Source organism: Echeneis naucrates, chromosome 10 (assembly GCF_900963305.1).
Source record: "Echeneis naucrates chromosome 10, fEcheNa1.1, whole genome shotgun sequence".
Lineage (NCBI taxonomy): Eukaryota > Metazoa > Chordata > Actinopteri > Carangiformes > Echeneidae > Echeneis > Echeneis naucrates.
The window spans coordinates 14,224,061-14,243,319 of record NC_042520.1 but is presented as its reverse complement, the minus strand read 5'-3'; the positions used below and the strand labels follow the sequence as shown (position 1 = coordinate 14,243,319).

General features: G+C 40.4%; 1 protein-coding gene across 1 annotated transcript; it reads left to right on the top strand.

Moving 5' to 3' along the window:
- Nucleotides 1-241: 241 nt before the first annotated feature.
- On the top strand, nt 242-17,329 carry ccnjl (cyclin J-like). Its single transcript, XM_029513123.1, has 6 exons — nt 242-517; nt 1,203-1,310; nt 4,789-4,999; nt 12,448-12,747; nt 12,869-13,028; nt 13,577-17,329. The coding sequence occupies exons 2-6, from the start codon at nt 1,233-1,235 to the stop codon at nt 14,112-14,114; spliced, it is 1,287 nt and encodes a 428-aa protein (XP_029368983.1). The 5' UTR covers nt 242-517; nt 1,203-1,232; the 3' UTR covers nt 14,115-17,329.
- The last annotated feature ends 1,930 nt before the right edge of the window (nt 17,330-19,259 follow it).

Sequence of the window (19,259 nt, the reverse complement as noted above, 5' to 3'; positions counted from 1 at the left end):
TTTCAAATGTATTTATTCCACAAATATGTTAATCACACGTAAAAGAATAAAAAATGTAGTCAAATAAAATGTAACCCACACAGATGCAAACAAAGTGCTCATAGAGTGCTTGAAGCGTGGGTGTTTGTAGTTCTCCGGCTGACCTCTGAAGGACTACAACTCCCAGGCCGAAGCAGGGCCCTCACGTCGAGCGCACGAGCCTCTCGCCGCAGCAGCAGCAGCAGCAGCTGGTGCAGCCGAGGAGGCGACTTTGTTACCGCGGAGCCACCGGAGAGGAAACGGCGGAGCGAGCTCTCTCGGAGAAAAGTGTCAACAGTTTGGGGGGAAACGACCCGACCGAACTCCCGCTGTCCGCATTTGGCAGCGGCGGCCGTTTCGGCGAACTTGTTGGAGGATTTGAAGTTTGCGTTTCGGCCGAGAAAAGGAGGTGTATCTGAAAGTTGAGCCGAAGAGTTGTTCTCTCATTCAGGATGTCGGACTGAGACAAAGGGGTCTGGGGGGCATTCCCGTCGGAGCGGTGAGTGGCACATGTACCCAGCACTTGGATGAAAAGTTGACCGGGTTCGTGTGCAGCTACAGCTGTCCCCCGCTGTTCGTTTGGAGATGTCGGTGTTTTATCTCCGTGAGCCGTCGGGGTGTTTTAAAGCCAGCCGCCTGTTTGTGGGCTCGGCGGACAGTGAACTTGTGTAGCCTCACTGTTTGGCCGCTGTCTCGTGGTGCGGACCTTTTACGTGATAACTGAAGCTTCGGGTCTCTCATTTATCGATCTCTTCCGATAACAATCTGAACACAAGTGGTGAAAACAAAAGGCTGGTTTGATTATTTTGACCCATAGCGTGGTCGAGTGGGCATTTAACCCAGCCATTTAAATTCCCCAGCAGAAAATGGCCTATGCAGGGGGACAGACCTGTGCCGTGTGATTAGCGAGATGATCGAAAACTTTAGAGAAAACATCATCTTTCACCGAAACGGGCTGAATGCTGAGTCTTCTTTACGTTGCAAAACCAACCTCGAGTCGGAATTAATCTTAAAAATCCGTTTCAGTTTACAGAATAACTTTAATCTAAATATCCGCTGTGATATATTTGCTGGTAAAGCCTATTGGAAAACTTTACATTTCGTTCAGTTATTCCCATCTTTCTAATCCGGGAATCGGTGTCAAAGTGAACTTTGTCTTATTTTGGGCATATTTGTCTGAGCAGGAAAAACTTGATTCTTGAAGTCTCCTCTGGATGGGAAAGATGGAGAGGGAGTTGCAATGGTGGAAAGGACAGCTAGCTGCAGATATCCATCAGTCTCTCCGTATAAAGGTACGTCTGTCATCTTTGCTCTATTATGATTTTATTGACAGCATGAGCCGTGCATGTAACTTTGGTTACTCAACAAAAACTGGAGATTTATAAGGAACACAAAACAACAACAAAATAATACAAAAACGTGAATCTTTTATTGTCTGTTTTGCTTTACCACCACAGGCTAATTTGAAAAACTGCAGTATTTTGTAGTCGATATAAAATTACTATATACCTATAACAAGCTAAATGACCAGTTAATCAATCAAATCATTACAGCTGCAATTATGTGGCTCTTTAGTTGATTAGCTACTCAACTCTACATTTACTAATCAATTGGTCAGTCTAGAGAAAGTTGATTGGCATCTATTTAAATAATTCAAGTTCGTTTTTAAGCAATAATATTTTTGTTCTCTTACATTGAATCTGCGAAATTTTATAAAGTTGTTCAAGCAAGGTGACACGTTTGTAACCTCATTTCTCAAATTCTTTGATAGACAAAATAAGATTCATAATAATAAATGAACGGGGAAAAAATCATCATTTACAGCCTAACGAACCAAGAGTTAGAAAACTAAGGGACATTGCGACATTTTTATTTAAAAATAATTAAGAAAGTAACAAAAAAGAAAGGGAAAACAGTCTAAAGTAGCAGTCCCATGCTGGTTATTTTACATATCTCATTGGAAGTTAGGAGGAAATATAATTACAGAGTCCCGTTGTCTGTTTAAACATGATCTAAATTAGATTACATGGAGGAGTTCAGGCTCATTAATTGAGAATGTCTTAATTAACCTCAAAGCTTGATCATATTTCATCCCACATGTCACTGTAATGGAGACATCTGTCACTTGACTCACATCTTCGAAATGAGGCTACTGCCAGCTTCACACTGAGGGAGATGAACACAGATCAGGTCTGAGACATCAGGTGCCTGGAATTGAGAGGTTATATGTGTATAGGTGGAAATTGTGACTGTAATGAATCAGATGTTTGTGAGCCTTACAATGACTCATTCACTTACATACAGTTTGATTCAGTTTGTTCGTGCTGGGCAGTGTCTGACTCAGAGTGTGCTGTCAATTAGACTGAAAATCTGTACACAAAGCAAGGAGCTAAACAACACACCCCGACTCTTTTCTGTCTACTATAATGAAAGAGAGAGATATTCAGTCAGTCTAATGTTAGCTTCTGATCTACTTATATCAGCATTTTTGTTTCAAAAACAAATGCTAGGCTCACCGCAGCAATCACTGTACTGTCCTAATTGTAAATGCTACATTTAGTGAACTGAGGGAATGCTTGAGACAATTATTTGATACAAATAGCATCACGTCATTTAGGTAGCTGAAGTAGACAACGGATTGGATAGTTTTCTTACAACCAACTAAAATAAGCCTACCTGTGTTTTAAATTACATTTACTCCAACAGGCAATTTTGAACTTCCCTAATTTACAAATGTACACCTTTGCCTTATGTGACATTATGTAATACAAAGTGGGACTGAAAGAATTATTCAAAATTTTTTTATTCCATGAAAAAAAAAATATCAACTTGATTTTCATTTACGTAAAGCTTTCCTGTCCTTGTAGTGATAGTACACGCTCTTGTTTTGTGCTAAAGGCTGAAATTCCTGTATATATGGGCTGTAGAAGTCAGTGTTAAAGATTTTATATAGGCTCACAACATGGTACAGTCAATCTATTAGTTTCTTTTCTCTTCAGCATTATGAATCAAACACCTTTGCGCTATTGCTCAGACAAAAAGGAAATGTGACGTGTTACTTTGGGCTCAGTGTAATTTTAGACAGCTAATATTCACACATTTAAAACATTTTTAGACTTCACAAGAAATGTAAAAAAAGAAAAAGAAAAAAAGAAGCCAATTGCTCTAATAAATTCCAGTTTTAACAATATTTTACTGAACCTGTTCAAATATCTACTGTCTGAAACTTGTGATGGTTGAGAGTTGGGTTTTCAGAAATGAATACTCTTAAAGTGCACTACAATTGCCAGTGGAAAAGGAAGGTGAGAATACTGTTAGGGCTGTTTTTTTTTAAATGGCCTTCATATGGTGTTCAGATTTCCTGCTCCCCCACAGTCTCATTCAGCCTTAATGACGTTTGCTGCTGTGATAATGCCCTGATGTGGGAGATAGTGTTGGTGTGTAGCATGTGGCAAATTATCAGACATGCAAATCAGGCAGAGGCAGCTGTGGAATCCTTAATTATGGTGCGGGTCCCCCACAAAGGCACCCACCCACCCCCTGGAGCCCCTCCAGACTCCTGCAGCCCCCTCCTTCTGCTACCCTTGTACCCCCAGACAGACAGATGGACCAGAGGCAGAATCTGAAGCAGTGGGAAGAGAGGAGAGTTTGCGCAGGATTGGGTGGTGTTGTTGGTTGTGGAACTGGGGGTGGAGCTCCTATAAAAGAGGGGGAGGGTGGGGGGGAGTTTACTGTTTATTTTTGGATTCAATTTAAATGACAGTCTGAGAATTGCTGTTGTCTTAGTTGTGCTCAAAATAAATAGCTGACAGTTTGTGTAAACCCAACTGTGTTTGTAGTTCAGCCCTCACACTGAATTTTCTACTGTACAAAGTATTATCAGTACCATGTTTTCCTGTTATGATTCACTGAGTTTTAAACCAGTTTTACAGACAGCTAAGTGCAGAGAGGTTCAGTCTTACCATGTTGTGAATATTTTCTCTACATCTCCTCTAATCTAAGGGCCCCTCGCTGTTTGATCCTAAGGATATTAATCAAGGAATCCCCAATCTCTTATTAAATCCAGATGAAAAGACCTTGTTTTTCTCAGATTTTCCGAGAGCAAAAATATTTTTGAAAACAAAAACATTTTTTGGTAGAAGCACCTTAACTACTTAAAGAGTAGTTTAAGAGTAAGTTTATACAGCCATTGCTAAATGTGTTTTTGTTTCTTACTCAGATTTTGAAACTGGAGCTTTGCTCCCTGTTTTCTGGAGCTGATTGGAAAGATACCCGAGGCTGATTCAATGCTAATGCCCCCGAGTATCTTCCCTCCACTTTGAAACACATGCAGCTAATTGAACATGAATAGGAGATGTGGTAGGGGTGAAACCTAATCCTATCTTCTACTCACCCTCTATGCCACCCCCCTCCTCCCAACCCCCTCTTCTTCCCTCCTAACCACCACACTCAACCCACTGCTCACAGACCTCTGCAATGACCCAAATTATCTCCAGTCCTCTGCCGTGATGGTGAATTAAATGAAATTGAAATGAGGATGATGCATAATCCAGATTTTCTGTTAAATTGAGTTTTGTTCCTGATATTTGAGTATTTCAGACCCACAGCAGGACAGAGTTGGCAGGAGCCATACATGACTCACTATTATTATGCATATTCTTTTCAACTCTTTTCATTTCTTTACCACTGCTTCCTGCCCACCCAGTTCTCCTCAGCCCTCCTCCCTCTCCTGTGAGCGACTGCCCCACTCATCCCACTTCTCCCTTGCAGGAGCTGAAGTTACCGGTCTACCGGGCCCACTCACCACAGATTGGCATGCGGCGATACTTTGCAGACTTGTTGGCCATCCTCAGTAATCGCTACCAGCTATGTCCTACAGCACGTCACTTGGCTGTCTACCTGCTGGACTTGTTCATGGACCACTATGATGTGGCTGTCAAGCAGCTCTATGTGATTGCCCTCTCATGCCTGCTGCTAGCTAGTAAGTTTAACAACACCCAACCTTTTTGCTAAAACCATCTACATCCTGTAACAGTTTATGTTTTAGGTAGCTTTTTTTGTTGGGACATAAAGCACCAACTACAAGTAAATTATGATAATATCAACCACTGATTGATTCTATTAAGTCGAGTTATTAAGGTAATTGTATTTGTAATACAGTTACAAATACAATATCTTTTAAAATTTGCTCTTAGATAAGATTTGTTTTCACAGGGATTTAAAGCATAAATGCTCATTCATCTAATTTTATTGTCAGGCATGTTTTCATGACGCTTTGTATAACTTATTTCTTAAATCTAAATTTATATGGCACTGAGGTGACTTTATTAAGACATTCTGTTTTTAATTTTGAAAAGTATTTTAAATGTTTCAAAGACCATATTATTTTTCTGTTCTGGCTCCCCTTGTCAGACTGATCTGATCTGATATCCTGTAATGACAGTTTACTGTTAGACGTGATGTTGGTTTAAAAAAAAAAAAACAAAAACACACACATACACACACACACACACACACACACACACACACAAGGTTACCATTGTGGTAGGATGACTGTACTATTGTTTTGGGAGAAACTGTTGGGGATTATGCTTATGTCTGCAGAACTTTATCTGTCTTTGATCCTAGCTGTAATGCCATGTCTGTGGCTGCTGCTCTTGTTCCAGTCTTATTTTGTCCATTTCAGATGATTTAGGTTCGAGAATGACTTCCACTCAGAGAGCTGTTCATTTTTCACGGAGCCCAGCCTACCCGTAACCCTCATACAAATCTATTTTAACCTCTACTTGGTCTTTTATGACACCTTTGATCACCCCATGGTTTTAAACATCCTCCATTGTGGATTGTGTTTGGGGGTATATTTGTTGAAAACTACACTGCCAGTTCTTTTTAGGAATTACAGAGCCTCATCAGTTTAATCTTATCTAAAAGCAAGTTTTATAGAAAAAATAATTATTACGTCCTGAATATACATGCTTCTTCAAATAGTTCATTATCAGTTGTGATTGCTGCTATTGTCAAGCTGCGGTTTCTTTCCAGGGAAGAAAAGCGATGCTTTAGACTGGAAACTAGGAACAACATGTGAAATATAATGATGTTTCTGTGTGCATGTGTCTCGTGTGAGGCAGGTGTATTAATCATTCTCCTTGTACATGGTGCAGGTTATGTCGTACTTATTAGTGTCTCTGTGTCTCTCTCATGATTAACAGGTTTTCTGTACATTAATGCAGCCCTCAGCATCATGGGTAATTAGACTAATGATAACATTAAAATGGGAGCCTGAAACAAGGCCCACTCACTTGGGAGGCCTCGGCACATATGTGCGTATGTGTAGATGCATACAGGCCATCTTTGCAATCAGAGTAGTCTCTGTGGTGTGATTGAATTTGAATGTGAGACTTGAAAGAGATTTTATTTAGAAGTAATCTCATGAGAATCCAAGAATAGTTTTGAGAGTTTTCATATTAAATGATATAAATATTTTCAGTCCAACCTGGACAGAAGTTCTTCTTTTACTCTGTAATAGTCAATCCGTGTTTTTCTTTTTTTTTTTTTAATTGATTCTTTTGATTTGTGGTGCTTACATAGTCAGACTCTCTCCTTTTTTGCTTTCCTGCCTCCGACGACTACGGGACTGCAGGGAGTCGCTGCCATGATTGATGAAGGCTTGAAAGGGTGTTTGATTCAAAGTTGTCTTTGGTTTTTATCTGTCCTGAGCTGCTCTGGAATCTGGCCTAGTTATTGAACGGCCTCCCTAGCCTTCCCTTCCTTTGACATGCACATACATTGCCTTTCTTCAAATATCTCTGGCTTCCGCGCTCAGTTAATTAATTGCTACCTCTGTAGTTCATCTCAGCAGACACTGCTTAATCCTGTTACTCCATTGTGTGTGTGTGCTTTTGTGGATGCCTGTGTATACATATGTTTGTTCATGGATGAGCCATTTTTCATTTGCAGGACTAAGATTTTGGTCACTTTTTTAAACCCACAGGGACTGAGTGTTAATGACTGTTGGGCACCTACTTAGAGACCGTGGTTCATTCTGCAGAAGCCAATTACTGAAAGAAACCAAAATCCTTGAAAATTTAATTTCATATTCAGTTCAGAGTGTTAATTTATATACTTCATGTTCCCTTTTGCTAATCTGACTGCAAACCTAAGTTTCTATTGTGCTATGCTACCCATGAAGTCCAGCAATGATCACATCAGTCACAGTGGCAGGTCTCGCTCCCTGAATTGATCTTTATACTGCAGCTATTTGTTATGCTAAATGACATTCTGGATGTGTTGCTTCTGCCTGCCAGCACAGGAGTGGTATGGATTTTTTTGTTGTTGCTATTCTTTATGTGTTTTGTGAATTGAGTTAATAGGTTCTTGATTATTACCATTAGATTTGGATGTATTGTTTGTGATCCCACTACAGTGTCTCATTGGTGATGTTGTATTTGACTTCATTTTTTCAATGAGCCTAATTGGCTGAGGAAACTCTAAAACAAAAAAAGAGCATCCTATGAAATGCACAAGACAATCAGTCACCACACGGTAGACTTCGATTAGGCCTTGGAGCACGGGGGTGGGGAGGAACTGTGTGTTGAGGGGCACCTGCCATATGCTCTTCGAGTCAGGACTCAAACAAAAGCCCGTCAATGCAGGCAGGACAGCCAGCCAGACGCTTCCCAGAGAGGGGGAGGGGAGCAGATACTGAAGGGTTGGAGGTTGTGTGTGCTGGCGTGTGTTTGTGTGTTCATGGTAGACTTGCTTTAAGCTAACATCGCTAAATGAGGAAATGGTTGCTGTGGCAACCTTGCAATAAATCTATGGATTTTTCTTGTCCTGATCACCCTAATTAAGATCAACATCCAAGTCTAGTTCATTTCCTCTGCAAATGGTGTTACTTAACAGCCCCATAGCAGACTGGGTTATGGTGGTGTCTTTTTACCTTTAGCTGGCGACTCTCTTTCCCCTTCGTGATTTCACCTTGTCCGAGACAGGCAGGGAGAGCCAGTCCTGGGACAGGGCAGCCAGTAAAAGCAGCTCCACATCCCTAGGGGGTTGGGAAATGAGTGGAGTGGTACTTCAAAGACAGGTCGGCTGCTGATATTAAACAGGGTGGAAAGGGAGGTAGGAGTGGTGGCCTGCAAAATGTGACATATTAGAACTGAACCAGCCAGCTGGGTGCCGTGAAATGTAGAGTAATAGAGAACCTATTTCCCCCCGTCCTTCTAATAGATTTGACAATGATTCTGAAGGAACTGCTGTTATGTGGAGCACAAATAATTAATGAAATTATTAAGAAATGTATCAATGTGTGTGGAAAATGTCAGAATTTTTTCAATATCAGATGCACAAGTTCATATTTATGTGTAACAGCTGCTGTGTAATTCTAATACACACTGATTCACATGTAGTAAATGTAGTTGTGTTTTGTTGTGCAACGCCTGAGGGTCTCTTTACCCATACACTCCCCGTCTGCCATCATTGCGCATACTGCAAGGCGCTCTATATTCCCAGTTGATGGATCCCCCCAGAAAAAAAACACACACAAACAGTGGGCAAGGTTTCTAGGATTCTCCCTGGTCACTCAGGCATTAGTATCAGGGGTCAAGGGTCGGCCCAAGCCTACAATGTGTGAGCCACCAGGGCCAGGGGTGGCAACACGGAGATTCTGTGATGGAGCTGTGACCAATTTCACACTCCCAATGAAAAATGAACCAGCAAATAAAAGGGGTTTAAAGAGCAGAGGAAATTCCTTCATGCCTGTCAAGTCAAAGAGGAAAAAGCAGAGAAATTAGAATTTTGCTTAGATCTTTATTAGCAATTTATCAATGATAAACAATAAAATAATATAAAGACTGATATAAAAATGTATTAACATGTGTTCCATCACACAAACTTTTGATGTTCCCAGCTTTGAGTTTGTATATTATATCCCCATTTTATGTTCTATTGTGCGATATATATATATATTATTTTTTTTAATTATTAAATAAAAAAAAATTTCATTATTATTATTTATTTATTTATTTTTGGTAGTTTGAATTTGCAGTGGCTCCCTTGATTTGATGAAATCTATTTATAATATTTGACCAAATATCTGTGACTTTTCAATGTGCTTTCAGACAAATTCCAAAGATAATTTACTGCTTAAGTTGTAGGAACCTAAAAAAGTGATGGTTATTCTAACAACTCACAATACTCTTTATTGTCTCATTTCCAATCAACTCTCTGCGAAAAACTGATGTTTGCGTGACAGTTTCTCATAGTTAATGGATATTTCGGGCATTTCCATTTTTTGAAAGACAACTGTGTTTTTTGTAATACAGTCAACAGATCATAATTGTTCACAAGGATTTTTTTTTTGTGCTGAATTACAATTACTTTACGTAGGTCAAATTGGTAGCAACAGAGACAGAAGCCTTTGTCTCTGTCTGAGAATACAATTCTCAGGTTTCCTTGCAGCTCTCATCGCTTTAAACCCCACACCACCCCCCACCTTTTTTCCAAACGGCACACCTGGGAGGAAGCTGCATCCCAGCTTTACCTCTCTCTAACCCCTGACCTGTAACCTCCACTGTTTAAACTCCACTTTTCTCATCCTCACCTATGGGTGCTGTGAGAAGGAGTAAGTCTCCTGTAGTTAAGATAAAAACAAAGGTGTATTTCCCCCCCCCCACATCGCTCCCTCTTACCTGTTAGCCAGATAGGATCATTTAGCTGCCTGCATTCCAGGTAGGCTGAACTCACAGGGGAGGAATGTACCTCCCTTGTACTAAAAGTAAAATGACTAGGATAGTGTTTGCATGTTGCTACAGGGTATTGGGCATATTGTGTTGTAGAAACACTAATCCACATATTCAATGTTACTGTTTCCTATTTATGTTTTTCATAAGCACAAGAGATGAAAGCGTTGTGAAATTAAGTAAGTCTGCTGTTATGGTTAAATGCATGTATTTACATTTTTGACTGTTGATTTGACAAATGTGGTAAATAAGAACATAATCTGCAGATTAATGTACAATATAAGTTATGCTTTCAGTACTTTCAAAGGATACCATGGTGATGCTGCATAGAGGTAGAATCTACTTCTTTGGCCACACCATTGCTGTTTTTTTTTTTTTTAAATAGCTCTCTGTGGCTTCTCTCCTGCTGTGCCAAGTCATTGAAATGAATGACACCAATGTATTGTCATACAGGCAGTGATGTGCAGTCTTCAGTTCTTTTTACAGTGAGTCCAACTGGTTAGTGACTCAGGCTCATGCTGTACCTCTTTAGGTTCCTCTGAAGTTGTTTTGTTTTTCATTTTCAAAGCTGTTTGACATCCCTGTGCCTCTACCATACACAGTCATCCACTATAGTAAAGCAAAAGCGTGATCACAGAGCACAATGATGAGATGGACTTGCACTGTGTCTCTCTCAAGATCAAAGAGGCTAGGGTTGTATGGAGATTGGGGGCATTGATGCCTTTTTATGGCAGTGTCTGTGTGGACATAGCAGCCTTACAGCAGACAGCCCTGATCCAGAGGATATGAGGGTGAGAGAATGGGGCAAGTGTGGACTGGGCCATGGAACAAGCCCTTGTGGGTGTAAACAGCCACGTTTCACTGTGCTTCCTGTTCTGCTGGAGAGACGCCATTACTGCCTCTCTGCTAATTACCCCTCTGGCCTGTTGTGTTGCAGATCCCCCACTGCCCACCCCCATGCTCCCTCAACCATTGCCTCTCTCTTCCCCTCTTCTGCTCTGCTTAATGGCAGGTCGCAACATCAGTGGTAAAACTCACACTTGCTAGGAAGATGCCCAGCTCACAAAGTGTGACCATGAAGAGGTAATAGAGGTCCATCAAAGACTCCCAGAATAGCTGTGCAATGTCAGACAGTCACTGCTTGAAGGATCCACTTCTTACTGCAGCTAGTCAATAAAGCCCCTATTTCAAATGTTTGGTTGCCATGGTTTTAGATTAGAGGCAGAGATTTATACCAAAAGAGGGCTGTTGTAATTCCCAGCTGGATTTAAGTGTTCACAAAGCCAGTACATAACTTTTAATCCCAGCCTGTAGATATAATACAGAGTAATTCTATAACAGCCACTGAGTGACACTTTGTCATTCAGCATCAGTGAAACGAGGCTTGTTTTCATCTTTCTATGCTGGTTTGTTGATATCAGATTTATTTATTTATTTAACTTCCAGTCTCTTTGAAAGGCATTGACAGTCTAATATAGTATCTAGTAGATTCACTGTCTGTTCTCTATGTACACCAGCCTCCAATTATTGGTACATAGAGGAGGCGTTAGAGTTGTGGATAATTATATTAATAACCATAATATCTACATATAACCACATCAGTGTTTCTGTTGCCAATTTCTAAATATTTATGCTGCTTGACTATAAGGTAAAATTTTCCTTTATTAAACTGTCAGGTAAACAAAGAACATCTGCCTATACATTATTGTATTCCTCAAATATTGATATTGGCGTCAAAAACTCTAATTGTTGAACAATAGTTTTTGGACAAAATAGTTTTTTTGCCCACAATGTGCCCCCACGTAAAGCTGTGTGCAATTGAGGCACATGCTTGAGAGCATAGCCTGTATCAGTGTAATCTGACACCCAACTCCTTACCCTCATTCTTAAAATTTGAGCAGAGGCCTGCTGGACCGGTGGATTATAAGCAGAATCGCCCCTCTTCATTGGCCACACGGACCCCTGAGGCCTCAGGGCTGTTGCTATGGAAAGGAGTATGTCTTGGGATGGGGAGGGGACTCTCAATAATGGCACTGCTGTGGTCTGCAAGTGAGAAATATCAGTGATCGAGGTGATTTGGTTTTTCGTAGAAAGTGCTAGGCTTGTATAATCCACAGTAAGTGCCCCACACTCTGTAAGTCTGTAGTAATGCTGTCCTAGGCTTATTAGCGTAATGGCTTAGCTTTATTGCCAGATGTGCAGCAATAGTCTATTTGACTGTCAGTTCTAAGCACACACTTGTGAGGTGCTCTGGAAGATGGAGAAAGGCTCTATACGGATGCCTTTTCAGCTGCTCCATGTCACAACAAATGACTGGATCATATTTTTTTCAAAGAAAATGTAAGCAAAATCATGTTTTCATCTTAAAGATGACTTGGATTGCATGAAGTACCCACATTTTTCAAAATCGTGATTCAAAATAGCAAAAGCAGAACACTTCACATACTCGTGAGGGTTTGTACCTAATGATATAACCACATCCAGAAACCAAGCTCAGTCTGTAAGCTGCTGTGATGTCTTTTTTTTTTTTTTTAATATATATATATCTTTTTAACATCTTGCACACCAAGTACAGTACAAAGAAAGCATGCCTGTGGCATTTATCCGCTCATAAACCATCAAATAGGGCTTTATGGAAGCAACAGTGCCAACACACTAAAATATGCTGTATTTGTTTGTTTCTCTTTAGGTAAATTTGAGGAGAAAGAGGACCGGGTCCCCAAACTGGAGCAGCTGAACTCTCTGGGTTTCATGTGCAGCCTGAATTTGGTTCTCAACAAGAGGGACCTGATCAAAATGGAGCTTCTGCTGCTGGAGACCTTTGGCTGGAATCTGTGCATGCCCACACCCGCCCACTTCATTGACTACTACCTCCATGCCTCAGTGCAGGAGGGTGACCTATACAATGGATGGCCCCTGTCCTCCCTCTCCAAGACCAAGGCCTTCATGGACAAATATACTCACTACTTTCTGGAGGTCTCACTGCAAGGTGGGGTTAGAGGGAGAGGCTTGCTTTATTTGTTTAAGAGTGAAGTGTTCGTAAGTGAAGTGATTATGATGTAGTGTTTGATCTAAGAATTTAAAAATGTCTTGTCCCTGGGTTCTTTTAGATCACGCTTTCCTGAGTTTCCGACCATCCCAGGTTGCTGCTGCGTGTGTTGCAGCATCTCGCATTTGCCTTCAGATTTCTCCAAGCTGGACGACTGCTCTACATCTGTTGACTGGCTACACTTGGGATCATCTCACCCAGTGTATTGAACTTATGCTGCTGTAAGTGACATGCAACACACACACACGATCACAGTGAAGCATAGAAAAAATAAAAACCTAAAGCAGCGCAGGCAGAAAAAACATCTCTAAGTGAACTGAGCAAAATAAATGAAATTTAGACCCCTGCCACTCTGTTCTTTTGTTGCCATTGTTTGTTTTATAAGATGCCCTTTACTTTAACCAGTAGAGGCTTTTAATGTTGTGTGCAGCAATCGTGTGTAATTTAACATCTGTAATTGAGTTGTGCATTTCTTGGTCAGTGGGTGGCAGTGTGTGTGTTTGTTTGTCTGCATATGTGTAAGTATAATTGTTTGCACATGTTCAGACTAATTGTGTGGGAGTAAAAGGATAGCTTTTGACTATGCTGTGCTCAAGTTAATGGATTTATTTATGGAGCTGTTTTTCTGTATAGATCTTTCTTTGAAGTATTCAATTCAAGTAGGCACTTAGTTCTAATTCACTTCTATTTTCTCTCCAGATTTGTATATTGATGTTTTTTCTTGTTGATGTTAGAGTGACTGAAATATGTGTGCTTCGTCCTTCCACAGTGCTCATGACAACGATGTTAAGGAGGCCAACAAAACCAAATCTACTCCTCCTCACCGATCATCCTCCTTGCAGTCCCAGCCCCAGACCTCTCACCTTTCTCCAGTGTCAGCCATCCAGAGACCAGCATCCTCTTCCTCCTCATCCTCCTCTTCTTCCACCTCATCTACACCACAGCTGCTCTTTCAGCCTGATGGCTTCCCCCACCTTTCCCAACATTCTCCGTCTCTGTCCCAGTTGCAGGCGCTAGCTGACTCCCAGGCTCTGGGGCCTGTGGTGAACATGTCTCAGGACTTCTTTCAGAGCCATAGGGTGGGTATTCTAACTGGTGCTCCCTCCTTGACTCCTGGGGGGGGGTTTCCATCCTACCAGAGCCTGACCTCTGGTCTTCAGCCTGGCCCTCGAGCACTTCCGCTCCAAGGCCCTATTTCTGTGCAGATGGCCCTAACTGGAGAGCCGCGACACTGTTTGAGTATGGCCTACAGCGGGGGCTACCTGGGAGCCCATCACACCTTCACAGCTGGCTGCTTTGACAGGTGACGCCAGGCGACGGAGAGGGATCATAAACCCCCGCGGGAGTGCACAGCCATGCTTCCGTCCCAGCTCCCTTCCATGACACATCCACTTACAGGCCTCCTCTCTCTCTCCGTCGGCACTGAAACACCTTCCTCCTGTCCAACTCCCCCATCCCTCTCGCAAAGACGCCTCAAACGCAAGCAGAGGTCCAAAGGAAAGACAAACCCTGTGGAAGTAATCACACTGACGTGACCAACGCTCCACTGACTCTAATGAAATACTGAGGCTTTACAGAAAATGTTATTGCCATATTCTGAACTGGTTTTTATTAATCTATATTATGAGACTGTTATCACTGTGAATGAGACGAAAGCAGCAGTGTGATCTCACACCCACCTCATTCAGTGCCTCTTCTCAGTTGTGTCATAGCTGAGCCGTTTTCAAAAGTGCACAGAACACAAAGTATGTGTGATAAGGATTTTTTGCTGCTTGACTTTTTTTTTTTTAAGTTCTAATCCCCAAAAAATTAACAAATTTTCTGTTGTTTCTTGAGCCACTATTGGAGAGATAAAAGAAACAGACTTGTTGCAGACCTGGCAAGAAACAGAAAAGCTCTGTTACGTCTATTAAATTTTTGGTTGTGTGTCCTTGATGACAGCGAACATTGATTTAATGGCTGTAAACCCTGTAAAAGCTGCAGGGCCCCTTGGGAATTCTTCACCGCATAAGACCTCTGGGGGTTTGAAGAATTCATTGTTTTGTGCACAGCAGGTGAAGTCTGCAGCTCAAACACGCCTGCAGTGTCTAATTTTTTTTGTTCCTCTGTTGACTTTTTCATCTATTCTCTCCCAACTCCAAAGTTAAGCCTCGTGGTGGAGCCATCAAACACCCAGGTGACATGGTGGCTCTTGAAGCTGCAGGCACTGTAATACTAAAGTTTTAATTTCTCCAGCATCCACTACTCAAAGAATTGAACACAAACTGATGTGACTGGACCAGTGTGGTGAAGGAGATGTGGATGTTGTGTATTGTACATATGAATTGCTGCTGCCTTCTTATGAACTGTTGGTTCTGTGTCTGTGTTAATGACTCCAATGTTTACATGAACCACTAAGTATCAGGGACTAGAACAAGATTACTTGAATATGATGCCATTGAAACATGCCATAGCTTTTATTTATGATTACTCATTTTTTTCTTGTTCTTATTTTTTTTTCACTTTGTTTGATGTAGTGTAACCTCCTTTTTTATATCAACTTAGAAGTTAGTTTTCTTTGTACCTCTTTCGAGAAACTGTATATTCAGGCTCAGGTTTTAGGGCTGAAACTAGCAGCCTTCTCATTCATCTCTGCTGTTATGCTTTAAGGCAGATGCAAATGCAGCATCTGTGGGGTCTGATATGCCCCCCCACTTCATCACTGGATCATAGTTTTCTTACAACTCAGTAACTTAATGCACCAAACGGTGTGTTTGCATCACAGTGGAACAACCTCATGGTCATTGGTTTCACAGACAAACATCTGTAGCTGGTCATCTGGAATTGCTTCAAAGTTTTCCAAAACTGCCATCCCCAATCTCCTGCTCCCAGTTTAAGTATAAACACTTGCAGAGTCCCGATGTCATTTGACCACTGGTTACCATGAGGATAGCATAAATTACCACGGACCCCAACTCATCAGATATGACCCAAATCAACAAATCATAAGACTAAAAATTAAGATGTGAAGTTGTTAAACTACCTATTATATCTTGCTGAGCCAAATGATCAGTAAAAACTCTATTACCTAAAAAAAGTATAATTAGTATATAGTATAATTTTCGACAAAAAAAGAGCATGAGCATTTTATCTTTGAGAAGCCTTTCCTAAAAATAAACATTCTGTAAACTGATGTGAAACCAAGACCTGCTCTGTGGATAAATTTTAGCTCACTCCGGAAGAAACTCTGACTTCAAGGTTAAAATTTCTAACAAACATTTAAAAGCCTGCGGTTAAAATGTTCAGACTTTACATTCCAGACTGCTTTGCCATGGATTCTTACTACATCACTGCCTTGTGCTCAGCCACTGTAATACCTGAGCTGTGACTTCACAGTTAGATATGTGAAACTTTGAGATGATACTGCATGAAGCCCTCTGAATACTGTAACACTCACTGATATAATCACGAATCACCAGCTCTTTCACAGCAAGATGTGTTTGATTTCTCACTCATTTTTTTTTTCAGAGATGAGCAGAAACTATGCCTTAGTTGTGCTAGCTTTCTCTCTCACACACACACACACACACACACACACATAAATACATGTTCACATTACCCAATTTGTTTTTTATTGTATTTTTCTCACAGAGGTGTCAAAGGTGCAATATATAATTTTTTCTGTTAAAAAGGACCACAGTCATCACTGTCTCATGTTCACCACTGGTTCATCTTTTTGTAACTTATTTTTGATAATTGTGTGATTTGACTTGCTTGCTTGGTTTCCTTTAGAGGGCAGTGAGTTCTGAACACAATGAATATGTTGCATATTGCAGCCATCTCCTTTGGGATTACCGAATGCTTTTGTCTTTTAGTTAGAGATGCATTTTTTCATCCCGTGAAAGGTGCTGATGTCACGTACACCAAACAACACTTGTCTCATTTGATAATAATGAAATGACACCGCAAATTTTCAATTAATATTTTTATATTATTTTATACCAATCTGTAGTCTTGGATGATGTGACACTGAATGATAAGAGAAATTCTTTATCATAATGTGGCATGGGTAAATAAACACACAAGCGAATTGAATTTCTGAGGGCTGTGTTTCTTCTGAGGAAGCATGATTGAGGTTTACAAGAAAAACAGTGCAGCAGCTCCAGAGATAAATCCAACAAATATTTACAAATAATCCTCTGACCATGACCACATGCTATGGTAATTGCTGTGACCATTTCATTTCCACTCTTGCCATTATGGCTTGAAAATTACACCCATCAGTGGTCATATTCAGCCTTTCACACAAAGTTTTTCAACATTTGAGAAACAACTTCAGTCTGTTTTTTGCTTCTTATCTCTGGCTGTGCAGCTCAGAGCTCTCTGTCTTATGGCATGCTGATATATAGAATCTATTCAGTGATGGGGCCCCCTCTTGCATGCAAAACATTATTCTCCAGGATAATTCTTGCAAACAGGCTGTCCTCCCCGCCACAAACACAGTACAGTGACTCTTAGAAACTGCTGAGCCTCAGTTCTGTTCTCTCCAGTGAAAGTGATTTTTTTTTCCACCCCCAAATTGGTAATTGACAGTATAACCATGTGCAAATGCTCCCTCACATTAGCTCACAGATCTGTAATTACTGCTCAGATAAATAAAAAAAACCCATAAAACCCAATGTTCCTCCACATAATTAACTTGGCATACACATGAAAGAGTACGTTGCTGTCATGCACACTATTTAAATCACTTTAGTTTTTTGGAGATCTGAAGATCATCAAGACCTCCAATGCTCAGTGGCTTGACTGTGGAGGTGGGGGTTGGGGGTGAATAGGAGACAAGGGGTATCAAAAGGAGGAAGCAACTTGTTATTTGCCCCAGGGCCCCAAAACAGGTTTATTGTCTGCTTTCACATAATTTTCTTACGTGAGGCTACAAGAATAAAATGTTTGTAATATGTCATAGTTGTCATACTTACAAAGGCTTAGTTGACACTCAAGTATTGAGTGAATGTCTGTTCTGTGCTGGCATGAATACATAAAACAGGCTCTGGTTGTAATGACATGACACCATTGTGTCAGTTTTTACAATATCTGATTATAATGGAAATGATATGGCATCCAATGAATTTTAATGATAGAAATCCAGCTCTGTCTGTCTGTTGACATTGTTTGAGGTGTATAATTAAGAAGGACCCACTGTCACACCATTTGAATCATTTCAAGTGGTTTTAAAATTGCTGCTGCTGGCAAGGTGATGTTACCTGCATTCCTGGTCAAATATGTTATTAAGTGTTCCCCTTTTCATCACGTTCCTTTTTCCACCTTTTCATATATTGTGTGATTTTAAAACTGAAAGCAGGCCTCGCATTACCACACTTAAAAAGGTAGGATTATCATGGAAATTCAGATTTGTTCCCCTGAGAACATATGACAGAAATGGCAAGCATCCCTCCTTGGGTCATATTTTAAAAAGGCTAAATCCATGAGAGAAACTTTGAGATGATACCAGGGGCTAAGTTTTGAAAAAGCAACACTCTTCACTCTTTCATAATGTAACGCAGCATGTCAGCTATCCAGAACAGGTGGATGATCTGTTACTGAGGGAGAAGTGAGTTAAGATTGTTGCTACAACAACCATGTTGAGAACTCCCTGTTTTTGAACTCTAGTAGGACAGACAAATAAGTCATAAGATATCAATTTATATTATATACTCAAGTAAATACAAAAAATATATCGTCTTTATGTTGTTAATTATTTACACATTTATGTTGACAACAAACTATTTACATATTCATTTTATATTCAACATTTATAACAATTACAATGAAGTCCTGAATCCTTCTCTTGCTCTCGGTGTAAGGGTTAAGGCTTGCGTTTCCCCCAGTTATTTCTCTGGTAACCCTTAACTTTCCTTCTGCAGAAAGCTGAGCCACATTGACTGTCAGTGGAACAGAACAAGAACAAGGGAAATATTGAGAAGGTGTTTTAAGTAGGAAGGAGAGTGCCTCTTAGTGGTGACAATGGACAAGTGCAGTGTTTTTCTTCCTGGGTGCAGAAACAATGGAAAAACTGCACAAAAGCATTGTGTAAAGAAAATGTAACAGTTGTGAATCTAACTGATAGTGACACTTGGCTTTGATTTCAGTATGCGTGGTTTGTCTATATCAACAGAAGTAGTTCTTATTGTCTCACCAGACAATGGTAGTTGATAGGTAGAATTATTAGCCCAGAAGAGGCAAAGTTAACGTTTTAATGTCCTCACTAAGAAAAAAGCAATGGAAAAATGATTTCTTTGCATTTTTTATTTCAAAATATACAAAATATCTTTCAACAGACCCCACAGTTTTTAAAATGTAGGCCTCGACCAAACGGTTGAGATGTCACTTCATGATAAATGTATTAAAGTACATACAAATACCAAGTCAAGTAAAATGCTAACTCCTGGAAGGAATAAACAGCACAAATGTTT

Excerpts from the sequence above, each read along its gene's own strand:
- ccnjl (XM_029513123.1), top strand. The coding sequence starts at position 1,233 with ATGGGAAAGATGGAGAGGGAGTTGCAATGGTGGAAAGGACAGCTAGCT. Across the intron at positions 1,311-4,788 it reads ATCAGTCTCTCCGTATAAAG|GAGCTGAAGTTACCGGTCTA; the intron begins GTACGTCTGTCA and ends TCTCCCTTGCAG. Across the intron at positions 5,000-12,447 it reads CTCATGCCTGCTGCTAGCTA|GTAAATTTGAGGAGAAAGAG; the intron begins GTAAGTTTAACA and ends GTTTCTCTTTAG.